At 51.2% G+C, this 14,925-nt stretch overlaps 4 protein-coding genes across 4 annotated transcripts; 3 read left to right on the top strand and 1 right to left on the bottom strand.

Moving 5' to 3' along the window:
• Nucleotides 1–197: 197 nt before the first annotated feature.
• V8C40DRAFT_240178 (uncharacterized protein) lies at nt 198–2,140 on the top strand (the record flags this gene model as incomplete). Its single annotated transcript, XM_083214741.1, has 5 exons — nt 198–411; nt 500–1,222; nt 1,289–1,597; nt 1,655–1,956; nt 2,031–2,140. Coding segments are annotated over exons 1-5 (1,514 nt in total), but the record flags the coding sequence as incomplete, so codon positions are not given.
• A 142-nt stretch (nt 2,141–2,282) lies between these two features.
• On the top strand, nt 2,283–4,784 carry V8C40DRAFT_240177 (N-terminal binuclear Zn cluster-containing protein). The gene is made up of 2 exons (XM_083214740.1): nt 2,283–2,739; nt 2,897–4,784. The coding sequence occupies exon 2, from the start codon at nt 2,913–2,915 to the stop codon at nt 4,677–4,679; it is 1,767 nt and encodes a 588-aa protein (XP_083075899.1). The 5' UTR covers nt 2,283–2,739; nt 2,897–2,912; the 3' UTR covers nt 4,680–4,784.
• Nucleotides 4,785–9,484: 4,700 nt separating this feature from the next.
• On the top strand, nt 9,485–11,450 carry V8C40DRAFT_240171 (uncharacterized protein). Its single transcript, XM_083214739.1, has 3 exons — nt 9,485–10,298; nt 10,472–10,621; nt 10,777–11,450. Exons 1-3 carry the CDS (start codon nt 10,152–10,154, stop codon nt 10,948–10,950), a joined length of 471 nt encoding a protein of 156 aa, XP_083075898.1. The 5' UTR covers nt 9,485–10,151; the 3' UTR covers nt 10,951–11,450.
• Nucleotides 11,451–12,817: 1,367 nt separating this feature from the next.
• V8C40DRAFT_286199 (uncharacterized protein) lies at nt 12,818–14,733 on the bottom strand (the record flags this gene model as incomplete). Its single annotated transcript, XM_083222497.1, has 8 exons — nt 12,818–13,638; nt 13,825–13,860; nt 13,907–13,913; nt 13,982–14,152; nt 14,221–14,258; nt 14,317–14,508; nt 14,599–14,682; nt 14,714–14,733. The coding sequence occupies 8 exons, from the start codon at nt 14,731–14,733 to the stop codon at nt 13,323–13,325; spliced, it is 864 nt and encodes a 287-aa protein (XP_083075897.1). The 3' UTR covers nt 12,818–13,322.
• Between the last annotated feature and the right edge of the window lie 192 nt (nt 14,734–14,925).

Raw genomic sequence — 14,925 nt, 5'->3', positions numbered from 1 at the left:
TACCGACCGGGTAGCGGCCGATGACTCGAGGACACTCTTAATATGGAGCATGGGAGCGGCCGATGGTGCAGCCAATCCGCATCGACCAAATCAACTTAATAGGGCATAGTCTTATGACAGGGTTGCGGCCGCCCCCTTGTCGCTCTAAGTCGATTAAAGCTTAGCAATCAGGACCTGGACAAATCCTTGGACGCTCCCATTTACACCTGGCCCCTCTCTTGTCAACTCCATCCTTGTCGGCCAGAATAAGCAATCACAAGTAACATCCTCTGTTTCATAGCGAAGATTGAGAAAATTCAAGATGCCACCCGAAAGATTGATCGAGACCAAAGCTCAGAAAGCCTGCCGCCACTGTCGTCTCCATAAGCGGAGATGTGACAAGCATTTACCTAGATGCTCGCGATGCTCCTTGTAAGTGCGACCTCCGCAGACGCAATGGGCCGCCAATCAACAATCCAGGAGATTCCAATGCTTACTCATTCGTTCCTTAATGATGAAGAAAACTCCTCAGATGCGAATATGATGAAGACGCGCCGATTGAGGAGACGGGACCAGATACCAAGCTGCTGTGGAGCGAGCACCTGGCCATCAAGCGAGACTCTTGCGGCCTCGAATTGACTCCAGCAGGCGAGAAGCAGCTCCTATGGATCGCTTGCCAGACCCAAGAGCAGCATCCCGATCAAGCTGACACCAAGTCGTTGATGAGTCTGATCAGCGACATCTTCAAGTATGGCGACACCTCCGCGGAGCAAGTCTCGAATAGGTACTTTGCCACAGCCCATCACTGGATACCCATTGTGGACGCACCAAGGTTCAAGTTCACTCTTGGAGTCAATCGAAGCTATACGGAACTCTACCACGATTCCTTCGCATTGCTACTGTTGTGCATGCTCCTGATGAATCAACAACCCTGTTACCACCCTAATCACACCCCCAACAGCGCGCTCTATCGAACCACAAGGCGGCTATTCTCTCTCCTCAACACACCTACTATTGACACATATTCTCTCGCAAGGCTGCAAGCAGGTCTGCTACTGTCTGCGTACGAGTGTGGGCACGGGATGGCCAGAGAGGCTAGCTCAACATTGGCATCGTGTTTTGGCCTCATCAGGCAGCTGGACATGATCGCCGTGCAGAATAAAGCCGAGAATGGGCATGGGTACAAAGACACCCAAGAGCCCGATAGAAGGCTGTGTTGGGCCAGCATCGTCTTTTTAGATCGGTTGGTTAACCCCCTCTCAGGCGTGTCCCCTTCTTGGCTGCATGTACTCTTCTAACCAGAGCGTAGCTCCATCGTTCTTTCATGTGCAGACAACACCGCTGCGCTTCTTATTCCAAGCAGTGCAATCTTGCCTCAGGATGCTGTTCCCTACATGAATAAAGACAAGTACGCTCTTATGAACACGGCGACCAAGTTCCAAACAAGAGCCTACTCAGCCCTCTTGATCGGCGAGGCTATAAAGGCCGTCCACGGTGATCCAGAGTCCTCAGAGTGCATAGAAGCAGAGAAGCTACTCCACGATCTCGTCCGGCAGCATGCGGCAACCTCCCAAGGGGAGTCATATCCCGTTTGTGAAGGCGTAACCATGGCTCTTAGGTACTCTCTCTACCCTCTTTTTCTACTGAAAGCGATACCCATACTAAGCGAACACAGCGCCGTCGTATCAGCCTACAGGAATAGGGCAAAGCGCCTTGGATGGTCTACTGCCCCCGACGCAAAGCTCAACCTCGACCTCCAATTTGCCTATAACATAGTGTTCGAAATGTGCCGAGTTGAAGGCCTCATTATGTGGAAGAGGGACACATCTCTCAACAGAATGTGTTTTTCTGGGCTGGGTTGTCTGTACCGCGCAGCAGTAGACCTAGTCGAGGTCTACCCCACGAGGGCCTTGCCCGAAGACGTCAAACAGCTACGGGAAAATCTAGAGTGGTTCTCGGGCCATTGGAAGGTAGCAGGTAAGTCAAATAACGTAGTCTGTTTGAGTACGAAAATAAAGGGTGGGCGAATTGCTAATTGACATTCATGGCAGATGTTTTGCTACAGCGGCTAAATCGGAACGTCAAGATCAGGTCTTTAGAGGTCGCTCTAGTTTTTCATAGATAACGCCGGTGTCTATGGATACAATACTACGGATTTTGATGACGAAAATCAAGTCAGTGCGTGAATATGCCATTGATTGACAACTTTGTTGTTGCACGACTCGCCTTGAGACAATCGCGATAAGCCAGCGTATCGCCCGGGTCCAAGCCAATACTGCGATCCATTGCTCAAGCACAAATTACCGCAATCATTTTTTCCGTCTATCTAGTGATTATCCACAGTCATCGGAGCTATCAGAGAATATTGCGAGGCAGCCGGACGACGCTGTCTCAACAACTGAGAGCGACATCCAGGGTTTGACCCCCTCCATCCCCCACCAATATCACAGCTACTTCCTACTTTACACAACATCTGCCCGTCACTGCCTTTTCCAACCTTTTTACTCACCGTGCAATTTCAAAATTTCAAGGAAAGTCCCAGCAGCTGCTTTCCCAATTTTCACCGCCTCTCGGTAACAATCAATTCCTATTCGTCCTCGTCCATCCTGAAATTCCGTGAAGCTCTCCTTCTCAAGCTAGCTCTGGAAAAAAAAGTGGGGTGAGTTGCTGTGGCAGGTGCCGACCAAAGCTAAAAAGTGAACTGGTAAACCCGGAAAGAGCAGTGCAGCTGCAGTGACTTGCTGACAGACGCGACCTCACGTACGTCCTCCTTTATTTCATTTCATCCTCCCAGCTGCCCGGCTTTCTTTTCCCTCTGCAACTCTCCATCTCCCCTAGCCGGGCCCCTATCAACACCATCATTTACCTATCGTCACATTTCGTTTATGGTGTATCTTATTAATCTGCGGCCCCTCAGTCACCGACTCCCCGCCATGGAGCACAACCCGATCCATAAAGAGGTGACGGTTGCTGCTCAACCGCAAGCTCCCAAGGGCCGTCAACGGGCCAAGCAAGCTTGCGATGAATGCCGCAGACGGAAGCGCAAGTGTGATAGCACCTTTCCGTGCGCTATGTGCGTACAGTTTGAATATCCATGTAAAATCAACGGAGTCCTCGTCCCTGGCCAAAAGCTCAAGAGGTCTCTGGATGTGATGCTTGAGAGCAGTGAGGCATCTTTTCAAACTGCGCCCTCAGCTCCGCCCTCAGTTCCCGCCTTGACTGTGGCCTCAACTTATCCCTCAACTGAGCCCTCAGCCACGGCAGAGGAAGCTGCCCATCAACCGACGGCAGAGGAAGTTGCCCGTCAAACTCCGCTCCCTCCTCTCAACCGCGGTATCATTGAGCCAGCAAAGCGACGCTACATGAACCAGAACTCGGCAGTGGCCTTTCCCAACCAGCTGGGCGTGGAGCTTGAGTCTGCTCATCCTCCCCGGCTCCATTCGTTTGCCTGGAACTGTGGCATTCGCCCCGAGGAACCTGGATCCATCCATGCTCCATTGACCAACTACATCAGTTATGAGGAGTGTCGACACTATACGGAAATCTACTTCGCCACTGTAGATGTGCCGTTCCATCTCTTTGACAAGCAAAAGTTCCTCCAGCAGTGTGACACCTACTTCAACAGACGAAACCAAGATCTCATCCTTGGTGCCCTGATTGGAGCCGTTGTTTCTCTCGGCTCTCTCTTTGCCTTTCATCAAGGTCACCCTATGGAGTCGCAAATCGTTAAGCATGTCAAGGATGTCCTCGAGGATTCGACTTTCAGCCGTCTTCCCTCCATTGATCAGGTCAACGCATGGATTCTCCGGACTCTCTATCTTCGCTCGACAACCAGACCCCATCTTACTTGGCTTTCGTCTTGCACCGTCATGCATCTGGTGGAGGCTGTTGGACTTCACCGTGATATTAATTCGGAGCTTGTCACCCAAAGCGTTCAGACTCCCGCCACAGAGGATGAGGGAAGCAAGCGGACCTTTTGGCTCGCTTGGTGCCTCAATACAATCATTGCGTACGAGTATGGCCGTACCAAGATTCAATTTGATGGCATAGACTCTCGACCCACCCCCTTTGATGACAAGAGTGAGACTGGCCTCCAAATACGCATGGCCAGAATCTTGCCTAGCGAAAATATCAGTGGCGATGTGATGGCTGTCAGCAAATCTCTCGAAGCCGCCATCCAAAAGCTTCTCGACATGGGAGAGGTCAAGGGCTTTCCTGCCCTTACCAGAGGAGATCTCTGCTTCTGCCTCTATCGCCGCCTTCGCCTTCTCAAGGTCAGCATCAGCAAAGATACCTTGTCGCAGATCCTCCAGATCGGCTATACTGCTGTCGAGGCAGCTTCTGACTTGGCAGAACGGGGTATTCCGTGGTGGAATGTCCTAGGCACCACCTTCCAGTTCTTTTGTGTTTTGCTCGCCATCGACAACCGTGACAGCCTCACCCAGGTCTCGTGGGTTATGCCCAAGCTCGAGCGCATTGTGGAGATCCTCAACACGCACATGGCTGCCGAAGCACTCGACACGGCTAAGACCCTGATGAGAGATGCGTTGGCCAAGAAGAATCAGGAAATTGCCCTGTTGGAGGCTTCGAATGGTAATGGCTTCCCCTTTCCTCACAGAGAGTTGACACCTGACTGGGACACCATGTTGAACCCATATTATATCGTGGGAGGCTTCACATTTAAGGATCTTGGGGTTTGATCTCACTCATGTCATGAAATACAGTTTTGGAGGATGTGTACATAATGTAAGATAGGTACGCATACCTTACCATGGAATGGAATACGAAGCATGTTGCTCCCCTCATCCACGGGGTTTTATATGTCTCTTTCTCCCAAACAAGTATTTCCATCAAGTCCCAGGTGTAGTTCTCCCCCCCTCTCCACGTTTGCGGATAAGCGTCATTCATCATTTCAGTTGCCTCATAGTCAAAACTCTACGGGCAGCGCCAGTGGTTTGCAAGATATGCAGACACTGAGCGCCTCGGTAGAAGATTCGGATAGTATCGAGACCGTGGGGAAGCCATTCCCGTAAAGATTGAGTATTCAATTTTGATGACAAGGCATCTGACAACAATATTTTTTCGGCCCAGCGTGGGAAAGGAATGCCGTCTCGTGAGTGTCGACCCCTCAGATGCAGAATTTTGTGCAAGAAGGCAGCCAAAGCTTCGTTCGTTTTCTGGTTGATGCCTCGTACGATGGAGTTGGGCGGCTCTCCACAAGGCCTCTGTCGGATGACGTCTTCCATGGCTTCTGATCCAGCAATGGATGACTCTTTCTCTCTCTCAAGGCCCCGGAGCGGCCAATCTTTTTTTGGTTCGCCAAATCTCCCAACATGGCGTGTATCGCGTCCATGGCCCAGTCCTGACCTCTGGGGTGTGCGAAATACCGGCAAGATTGCTTGTACAAAGAGGGCGTCATTCTTCGGCAGCCAGTAGCATTCTTCTGCTATTACTCGTATATCGTAAATACTTGCCGAATCATCTAGAAGAAGAGTCATAGCATGAGGCAGAAGGGCACCTTGATAGCCCATGTTGACGGATCTCCTAGGATTGGACTGCCTAGTCGAAAATTTCGAGGATCACCAGCAGAGCAAGTGGATTCTCGTGCAAGGCAGCGAGAAGCCCCCCGCCGACAATGACGAAGAACGTGCTTCATCAATCTGAGCCTACACAAGCCGAGATGCCATCATCCAAGGCAGCCATCTCTCGGAGGTGGCGAAGAGTCTCGAGAAATAGTCTCTCCGGTCTATCAAGCGGGTCTCGTCTCGCCCTCGTGATGCAGGCGTTCTTCCAAGCCAGGCCAAGCCATGGTCCCGGTGAACGTTTCAGTGTGAAATCCAAAGTCAGCAACAACGACTTCGGCGGTATTGGTTTGTTGCGAATTCGTCTATCTCGGCTCCTTGTCAGTAAGCCAAGAAAGGTGCCTGGGAGATCCAGTTCTATGACATTCGGCCTTCCAAACCCGTAAGAATGTTTCTCTCCAATCCTTGCCAGCCTCTACTGCACACCCCTTGTATCCGAACTAAATCAACCTGGGCATTCCAACCAATGAATACCCTCCTATGGCACAAGTCGATCGAACACAAGTGCAAAGAGCCTGCGCCTTCTAGATGCGAACCGGTACGCGGCCTGCGGGCTCCAGCTTAATCATTGCCTGAAACGGGGCATCTCATCATGTTGCCCGGCAGAAAGAACAAACCAGCCAGCGGGTTAGGAGACCACCTACCTATCTTCTTCTCGCTCTACGCTCTCGTCAAGTTCTCGTCAAGTTCGTACCTGGAGGTAGTAGAGACTTCTGCAGAGCCTCAATCGCATAGTAAATTAGGATCATCGACTAGCCCTCCATGTATCCAGTACGAATTCTCTTGGTGTGATGCGTGCAATATCAACTGCCGCAGATTCTGCAGCTCTTGCTCAACGCGGCCACTCGCATATTTTCCCCCACCCCCCTCACAGCCCTTTTCCGCAACCCTCCTCTCACGGAACGGCAGCTATTACTCACTACTTTCAGAGGCGATGCTCTGATCCTGGCGGAAAAATCTACGAGCCTCTCTGACGAAGCAATATCTAGGCTTCAAGGCAGGGATTTGGATGACACGGTAGCCGAGAACCGGTCTACAACTCCCATTTTTAAAATCCAAGACAAATCAAAGCCTGCATCTTGCATTGATCCAGACCATGCCATTGTGGCTGTTGTCAATCCGACTCCGGAAAAGCAGTGCCAGAACGGGGACTGTTCCCCATGTCGTCCACTGCTTACACTGACAGGGGGGGCCACTACCGATCCCAATGTTGAGGCTCTGCTGCGTCCCCTCTCACAATTCCCGTAACATAATCCGGTTTGGCTACCCCGGTCTAGGTATCTATCCACCACCAATTCATCAACCGCACACTCAAAGTTGACGCCCACGAACCTATCATGGTACCATGAGGAATTGGCCCATAATTGTTCCCACGTACGCCCTCCGTGAGATGGATTGCCTACATTCACCCCTTTTCAGAAAAGGAAAAAAAGATGGGAAAGAGAAATAAAAAGAAAATGAAGAGAAAGAATCCCCGAATCAAGGGTGGATCCGCCGTCCAACCAGCCATCCTCGGACGATGATTCGTCCATAAAAGTACGATGGCACTCAACTAGCTCCATATTCCTTGCACAGAGTAAGCATTTCTCGTCAAGTAATATCACTAAACACGGTCACCGGCATAGAGTCATGCGTAGCCTAAAGTTTTGGGACAAAACATGAATGGCCGTCTTAGAAAAGAGTCAAAGGGCGCCTAAGGTTGCTGCCTTGGATTGCCTCGCCTTACATTGGCCTTACAGTATGCACGGAACTGTGTTACTCATGCAAGGCAACGAACGGCGGCACTAGACATTGAGCCTAGCATGGCGTTCCCCCAATGGTTCATTGCATGCAGGGAATTGAGATGGAACATGTGAACAAACATGTGAGTGGAAAGGAAACATGTGATAATGCAAGTCTATTTCAAGTAAAATTCTGCGGAGAGGTCTCTAAGGATAACAAAAAAAAGGAGTGGTGCTGTCGCTCAATGATGTGGCCGCCAATCTAATGCTCTAAATGCTGATTCCAACGCTGGCAATGCAAAATGAATGAACCCAAAATTCCAACGCTTTAGCCGAATATGCTAGAAATCCCAAACTCCTCTCATGCTCTGTAGTGGGGTGGAATGCGAATTCCGTTGAATGTTCGTCTAATGTCAACTCGAGTACAATAACATGTCGTAGTACAGCAGCGGGCCGCTGCGTTCGAAAGATGATGGAGTCTTGGCAGGCTCTAGCTCATGGAGTATTCGCAGTTGTCGCAGCGCCAGGACTGGCACATGGGGCAAGAATCATTGATCTGGTAGCTGTACCAGCCGCCGGAGCACTTGCACTACAAGTACGTTAGTCAATGTTGTTGGTGGGGGAAAAAGTAAAGTGTGTTGGACGTACGCATCGCCAGTAGTTTGGCCTGACCGAGCTGGTGCAAGACCTGGATGAGGAGGAGTAGGAGCTTCGTCCGGAGCTCTTCTTGCGGCTACCAGATCGGTAGTCAGAAGACTCAAGGCTAGGAAGAAGTCAGTGTTGGTTCGAGAATGTCAAGATGTTGGGTCGTAGATGTCAGGATGTTGGCAACTTACTATTGTCCGCGAGGCATGGTGATCAAGTTTTACTTTGAAGAGTAAAGATGCTGAAGTGCGTGGATTGAGAGTTGGAAGCGAGTTGCTTGATAGAGTTGTGTGTTGAACTATATAGATAGTTGAATTGACTGATGCCGATGCTCTCTTTCTCTTTCCTCGACTTGGAAGCGTTTCGAGTCCATTATATATATATGTTTGACCCTCGGGGACCCTCCTCCAATGACGCAGAGCAATGGCTAGAACGAAATCCAAAACACACGATGGCTTGACTCACAAGTCCTACGCCCTGTTTCATTCAAAGATGCCTTAGGAGACTGCCTGCTCTCACCGAAGGCAGCATCAGCATAGACTCCAGGCCATGGCTAACAGCGACAAGAGGGCCCCGATTTTTTCACAACGGTCATTGTGCGTCTAGTCGGAAGATATGACGCGCAGGCGTTGCTTCATGGCCAGAGTCAGACAAGGTGGATGGCCCGCTGATAGGGCGAAAACGTGGTGAAAGCCCCGTCGATAGGGCGAGAGCTCTTTGAAGGCCTGTGAGGCATAGACAAGGGGGCGTCCGACAAGATCAGGCAAGCATTGAAGCTTCCACAAAGCTTCGGTGCGCTAAGGCTAAGCCTGATGGGACTGTCAGCAGACCGAACGCTGCTGCGCACAACGAGTAGTTGCGAGCCCATTTGTTCACCTGTTCCTGTCCTGAGGCGTCGTTCTAATAGTATTCATCTCACACACCCGGTGAGTCGGTCGGCGCCCCGCCGCCTTCAATCGGCTCAGGAAACTCTCCAAATCCTTTTTGATCCTCCGGACTCCATCCCCGGCAGTGCTTCAAGATGCGAGCGTCGGCAGGCAGCCGGACGAAGTTCAACTGCGGACATTGGTTGCTGCGAGTTGTTGGACTTTGTCACAGGGTCTCGTATCATTGATCCCATAGCAGGCGACGACCTTGGGGAAGCGAAATCGCGTCAAAGCGTCCAGCTAAAGAGCCAGACCCCTGCAAACCGATCCATGTTAGCGGCCAGGTACTCCATCTGAGTCTCTCGTAAAGCCCAGGGCAGTTGGGAAATACCAGAAACCACGGGGGCTTAGCAGACTCTGAGCCTAGAAAACCAAAGGCACGGAGAGCAGCCCCAGTCACGAGTTTTTCTCTCTCGAGGCGGGATAATGGCAGTGCAACCCGCGCAGGTGCAAATATCGAAACCCAGACCGGACCCAAGCGCCAGGCTCCGAAAAGGCAGCAGCTCGAGATGAGGCAAATGTGGAGACGCGCGGAGGCGGCCGCCGTAAGTTGAACGCCGGGCTGATGCTAACAGGCGCTATGATGGGCTTCTAGCCTCGTCTCTCTCTTGTCCCCTGCAAAGTCCTACTTGTCTGGGAAGCCAGACAACCAGAGAAGCGATGGACAAGGCAGATCGCGGCAATAGTGTCGTTGGCTGGCGGTTTTTGACGTAGGGCTGGAGAGGGATCCAAACCACGAAGCGAAATCGAGTTAGGGGAGAAAAAACAGCTGCTAGGATCACGTGTGAACGTCCAGATCTAGCTTGGATTGGCATTCCATGATTTTGTTTAGTTTGTTTATTGTTTACTTGACGTCATTGACGAGAAACACAGGGCATGATGTAGTATTGGGTCGTGAAATCAGGGAGAGAGCTGCAGAAATTGCAAGAAATGAGATCGCGATGATGGAGAGCCCAAGGAGAAAATGCAGACCGTTTCCTCCTCTCCTCCCCATCTCCCTCTTCCTCCCTCTCTATGCTGCCTTAATTGAGGCTGAAAAAAAGCGCCCTCTCGCCCTCTGATTTCTAGCCCCCTTCTCTGCGCCTCACCAACAAAACAATCAACAGCTGAGGCTGCAAGGAGTAAGTAGTTGTCCAGACTATTTCCTTTTCTCTTTTTTTACTCCTTTTTGGGGGAATTTTTAGTCGGTAGGGCTAATCTCGCCCTGTCTTGCTCATCGAAGGATCTGGTCTTAGTCCGGGCATAGCCAAACACAGTGACCGAGCAATCATATACGCACACATAAGCGCGCAGACAACATGACAAAGTCCAGCCTCTCCATCAGCTACTATGCTTTTACGGCGCTTCATCTCGCATGTTTTGCCCTCGCAATCACCGTCTGCGGCCTTTACGGCACCGACCTGCAGCGGGCGAAACACTTTGATGATTACACCAAATCCAAGTGGGTAAGTCTCACAAATAGACTGATGGAGTAATACTGATGGATGCACTCTGTGCTACACGCGAGTATGAGTATACTCAACCAAACAAGACCCCCAACCATGGCCAATACTCGCTGCTAGGAATAGAACCGAGCGTCGGAATAGCTTTGGCTAACACTTGCTTGTGAAACACACAGGTCTATGCCGTCGTCGTCGGCGCTTTGACAGCGGCTACGTGTGCCCTCTACTTTATCCCTCTCATCATTGAGGCCGCTGGGATATTCATCGCCGTTTGGGATTTAATCCTGTTCATCCTGTGGATCACTCTGTTTGGCGTCTTCGGAAAGGTACGTCTGGTCTAGATCAAGCATGTGTCGCACAACGCGTTTCCGGGCGACGAGGAGGGGTTTGCGTTTTGGGGAGGCTGGGATGCAATGCAAAGGCTACCAGCGTTGTTGCTATATGTATTCATGACCCGATTCTGACATGTCAACTCGCACAGCTTTACATCAACGAAAACGCTCATGGAAACGGAGACGTCGAACGCATGAAGCATGCCGTGTGGGTAGACTTGACCAGTGCGCTCCTCTGGCTGATTGCAACTGTCGCCGCTTCTGCATACTGGTTGAAACATCGCAATACTCGCACCCGTTTCACCGGTCGAGCCAAGGTCTAGCCTTCCCTGTTGCATTTCGCAGCTATCCTTGCAAGCGAGAAGAAGAAGCAAGCAGGAGAGGCAGAGCAGGACACACACGCGACAGGGAATACCTGACGCTGTTAAGCGAGCAGAAGAAGGATGGGTAGCCTCAACATGCGCGTCTATCCACATACGGTAGGAAAGGCGTTCATCTGCGGCAATTTGGCGATTCAATTGAGATATCTGATATCTGAGGGCGGTACGGGTAAAATGGAGGATATGGATGACATGGTAATAATGATATGATACCCCTCTGGTTCGTTCGAGTAGCAGGGCGTGGGGACTAGGTGATGGACTAAGTGATTTGCAACGGTTGCCCCATTCATTCGTTTGCTCCGCGGCATGTGAGAGGAGAAATAATGTGGTTGGACGGAGAGGGCTCCGGAGAGGGCTCACGGATTGTCATGGCTAGTCAGTTAGCTCTCTGGGTCCTTTCTCTCAATATGCTTTTAATAATACCCAATGTGTGTTTCCATGGCTTCATGTTATGCTCTGTCTGTGCTTCGTCATGGCCGGGTTGATGTGGGGAGACGTATGTAGGTATCCATGGCTGCCCACGTCGGTTGACGCGATAATAGGACGTGAGCCTGGACACTCGAAATGTCGCCAAGAGTCAGGCCGGCCAAGATATGATGCCAGACTCAGCTCTGTTTGGTCCAACCGCCTTCTGGCCCACGGACGGCTGCCGAGAGCCCCCTTGTCCGTCTTGCCCCAGACAAATGAGGGGACTGGATTCTGCTTCAACCGCTGAAGCAGCACGAGGCCAGGCATTGGTGTAGCACCCAGAGTGGTGCCCGACGATATTCCTCAGATTAACATTGCAGTATGCAAGTCGAGACCCAACAAAAACGAGCAGGGTACAGCACACCGGCCGGGGAGAAATTGAGCGAGAGAAGGTGTCCTCGGACAAGACGTCCACGGGCTTATTCCCTTCGGGCGTGATGGCAGCCCGCCGATCGGCAACGGTCCAACCCTACGGCGGTTTGAACGGAGGAGAAAGAGACGAAAACAAGATCCCAGCAAGAACCAATATTTGGTCCGTGTGACGTCAAGCTCGAATCTCCAAGACACCTTGCAGGGGTCAAAGGGTATACAGAGTTGCCCATCCTCAACATTTTCGTCTCATCTTTTGGAGCGTTTGCAAAAGTCGCCCATGGTCTCAAAGCTCAATGCTCAGCGAGTGAGTCCAAACAATTACAGTCAAAAGAACCAATGGTTAAAATTCCAAGCCGAAATCTCATATGTGTCCCTTCGTCATAATGCTTTATGTGGGGTGACGTGGTTGGCGTCACTGGTGCAGCTGCTGGCGCTTTCATATTGGATCTGTCCTTTTTTTTTTTCTCATTGGCCTTGCCATCCTCGTATGCTCTAGCTCGCAGAGGCATCCATCCATGTTCGCATCCTTTGGACCAGAACTGCGGAGCCCAAATATGTCATGACCCGAAGTGTTTGGTGAGTTGAAGCGCGTGGCGCCAAACAAACGAACAAGGGGATTGGGGGGCACAAAGTCGTATTCTAGCATCCCATGTCAAGTCAGTTGAGTGAGAGCACTTACAGTTGGTAAACGAGAAGCGCGCAAGAGCATCCACTGTCTGATCAGGGGCATCAAGGTACTCGTATGTAGGACCTACAAACTTGGACTGAGCATAGGTAATACATACAGGCAGTGGCATGATGCAGCAGAGCTTTGCAACTAAGCAAGTAGCCGGAGGGTACTTCGGGTCTTCTTGTCAGCAGGCCGTGATAGGTGTGCATCTGGTCTTTGTCACACCACCCATGAGGAGAGACAGACACGAACAGTATGTAATAATATCCTCCTCCGTCTCCTAAACTGTCATTCTAGAGCGGTACGAATAATAGGAAATGGCAATGATGGGCGTTGCCAAAAGAGATCTGCCCCCAAAGGAAGTGTGGCGATTGACAAGAAAAAAAAAACGCGCGTATTTGAGACCTGAAGCTTATCGCCAGTACTACTACCCGGCAATCCTTTATTAAATAATTATGTTGCGAGGCGTGCAATATCTCACTCGTCTTATCACTGGCCTACCGAATCTCTCAAAATTCGTGTGAGTGTGTGTCTCTCTCCCATGGATGAACAGGGATCCACAAGCTGATCAAAGACTGAGACGCTCACATGTGCTCCATTCATGTAAAGAAACACACCACCTCTTCTCTCGCACCCCATTGATTTGAGCCAAGACTTGAGAAATTTTCACAGGTCTTAGAGAGATGAAGGGAGAGACGGAGGCAAAGAATTCAGATCAAATCAAACCAAAAGACAATGGCAGAGGCAAAAATCCCAAGCGGTGGCCGAGAGCTCGCATCCATGGGTTGTCTTGGCAGCATCACCACTAGCTCCAAGGCGCGGCTTCGGCAAGGGCTCTGAGTGGGAGAGACGCCCGCGCCTGCATTGGACCGCCGTATCCGCTCCTTTTGTACGCTGTAATTTTGCATGCCACCCAATTACCCTTTGTTCGGGAGCCGACAGGCATGCCCGCCGCAGAGCATGCCGTCGTGTCGCCACTAGCAACCGACCACGAGATGAGATTCAAAGTCAAACTTTCGATACGACGCGTGGGGAGCGTGGAGCAAAGAGGGGGATATGGTGCGAAGACGGGGGAAGCATGAAGCATGAAGCATGAAGCATGAAGCCCAACGAGCTCTGGCCTTCAGTGCCATTCGTCACGAGGACATTGGGAAAAGTAGATGGATGGACGTGTTCGAAAGGATGAGGCAAAGATGAGAAGAGAGCCACTCGCTCGCTCTACTATGCCGTTTCTCTGCCCTTGGAGAGGAGGAGGAGAGGACAGGCAGCCAGGGGAGGGCAGAGCGGTAGAACGTCAAAATTCTTACAAGAGGTGTGAGTACATGTAGGTATTCGCGTTTGTACTGCCATGTACGTGGTAAGCTGATGCTTGTATGTACATGCACGCACTCCATACCTTTGTACGTTGATAATATCACCGACCCAGAGGGAGACCAGCTGCTGCCAATACCAGTGTAATCGTACATGATGGGGAGCAATGGCGGAGAGCCTCGGAGCGAGACGAGGCAAGGTACGATGCTTGACTGCGAAAAATGGCCTCATCAACTTCGTACATGTACTCCCAGCATTCTCGCATCTCCAGACTCCACACCGACGCGAAGTGGTGTTCTGGAGCAAACTTGGCTGACTCTCCCCCTGTTCCCCGGTAGCAGCAGCAGCAGCAGCACAACGTCTTGTCTTGTATCTACTTAGACTTCTCGTACCTGTGTTGGCAGCGCCATGGCTCTCCTCGGCAGATATGCTTCAATCAAAGGATAATAACGCCTTAGTAATTCTCGAGGTATCATCGTGTACCGCACCTTTTACTTCCTTGTATCCACACCCGCCCATACGATAAGGCTGCTGGGACAGGTACAACTTGCAAGCACCGGGATGGTACGAGGACGACAGGTACAGGGGCAATACCGTGCATGGTGCATGTACATGTATGACACTGATTCATCATCTCAGGAGCCCCTTGGCGCTCGTTGACGGAGACAAAGCCCGATTGACTTTTTTCCTGATCGTGTTCGGGAGCCTCCTGTCCCGATTGCTCAAGCCCTGCTCAAGCCCCGTAGAAATACATGTACGTAGGGACGCACTACCTGGCCCGGTTCAATGTTGTCAGCCCGTCTAGCTTTCCAGGGTCCAAAGTCTCCGGCTTCATCTCGCTCTGCCGGGCGATGCTAGTCACAGATTCAAAGGCGGCAACTAAACTCTGTACGGGGCTCCGTCATGGTTGATGCTGATCTTGGAACAGATAACAAAAAAGTTATTAAAGTTGAAACACTCTCGATGAGGGGCCCAGAAAGGAAGAGAGAAAAGAAACATTAGCCCAAGTGCGACGATGGCTTGACGGAGAATCTCATGTCACATCGGTCCCGGGCCTAGTCCAATGACGACGAGGCCACACAATAGGCCAAGCCACG

This window comes from Trichoderma camerunense (genome assembly GCF_050948025.1).
Source record: "Trichoderma camerunense strain CBS 138272 chromosome Unknown V8C40scaffold_5, whole genome shotgun sequence".
NCBI classification, from domain to species: domain Eukaryota; kingdom Fungi; phylum Ascomycota; class Sordariomycetes; order Hypocreales; family Hypocreaceae; genus Trichoderma; species Trichoderma camerunense.
This window is presented reverse-complemented; position numbering and strand designations above follow the sequence as displayed.

What these genes read in the sequence shown, in the direction of transcription:
- V8C40DRAFT_240171 (XM_083214739.1), top strand. Translation starts at nt 10,152, where the DNA reads ATGACAAAGTCCAGCCTCTCCATCAGCTACTATGCTTTTACGGCGCTT. An exon ending in ATTACACCAAATCCAAGTGG is followed by an intron (nt 10,299 to 10,471) that starts GTAAGTCTCACA and finishes TGAAACACACAG; the next exon opens with GTCTATGCCGTCGTCGTCGG. An exon ending in TGTTTGGCGTCTTCGGAAAG is followed by an intron (nt 10,622 to 10,776) that starts GTACGTCTGGTC and finishes CAACTCGCACAG; the next exon opens with CTTTACATCAACGAAAACGC.
- V8C40DRAFT_240177 (XM_083214740.1), top strand. Translation starts at nt 2,913, where the DNA reads ATGGAGCACAACCCGATCCATAAAGAGGTGACGGTTGCTGCTCAACCG.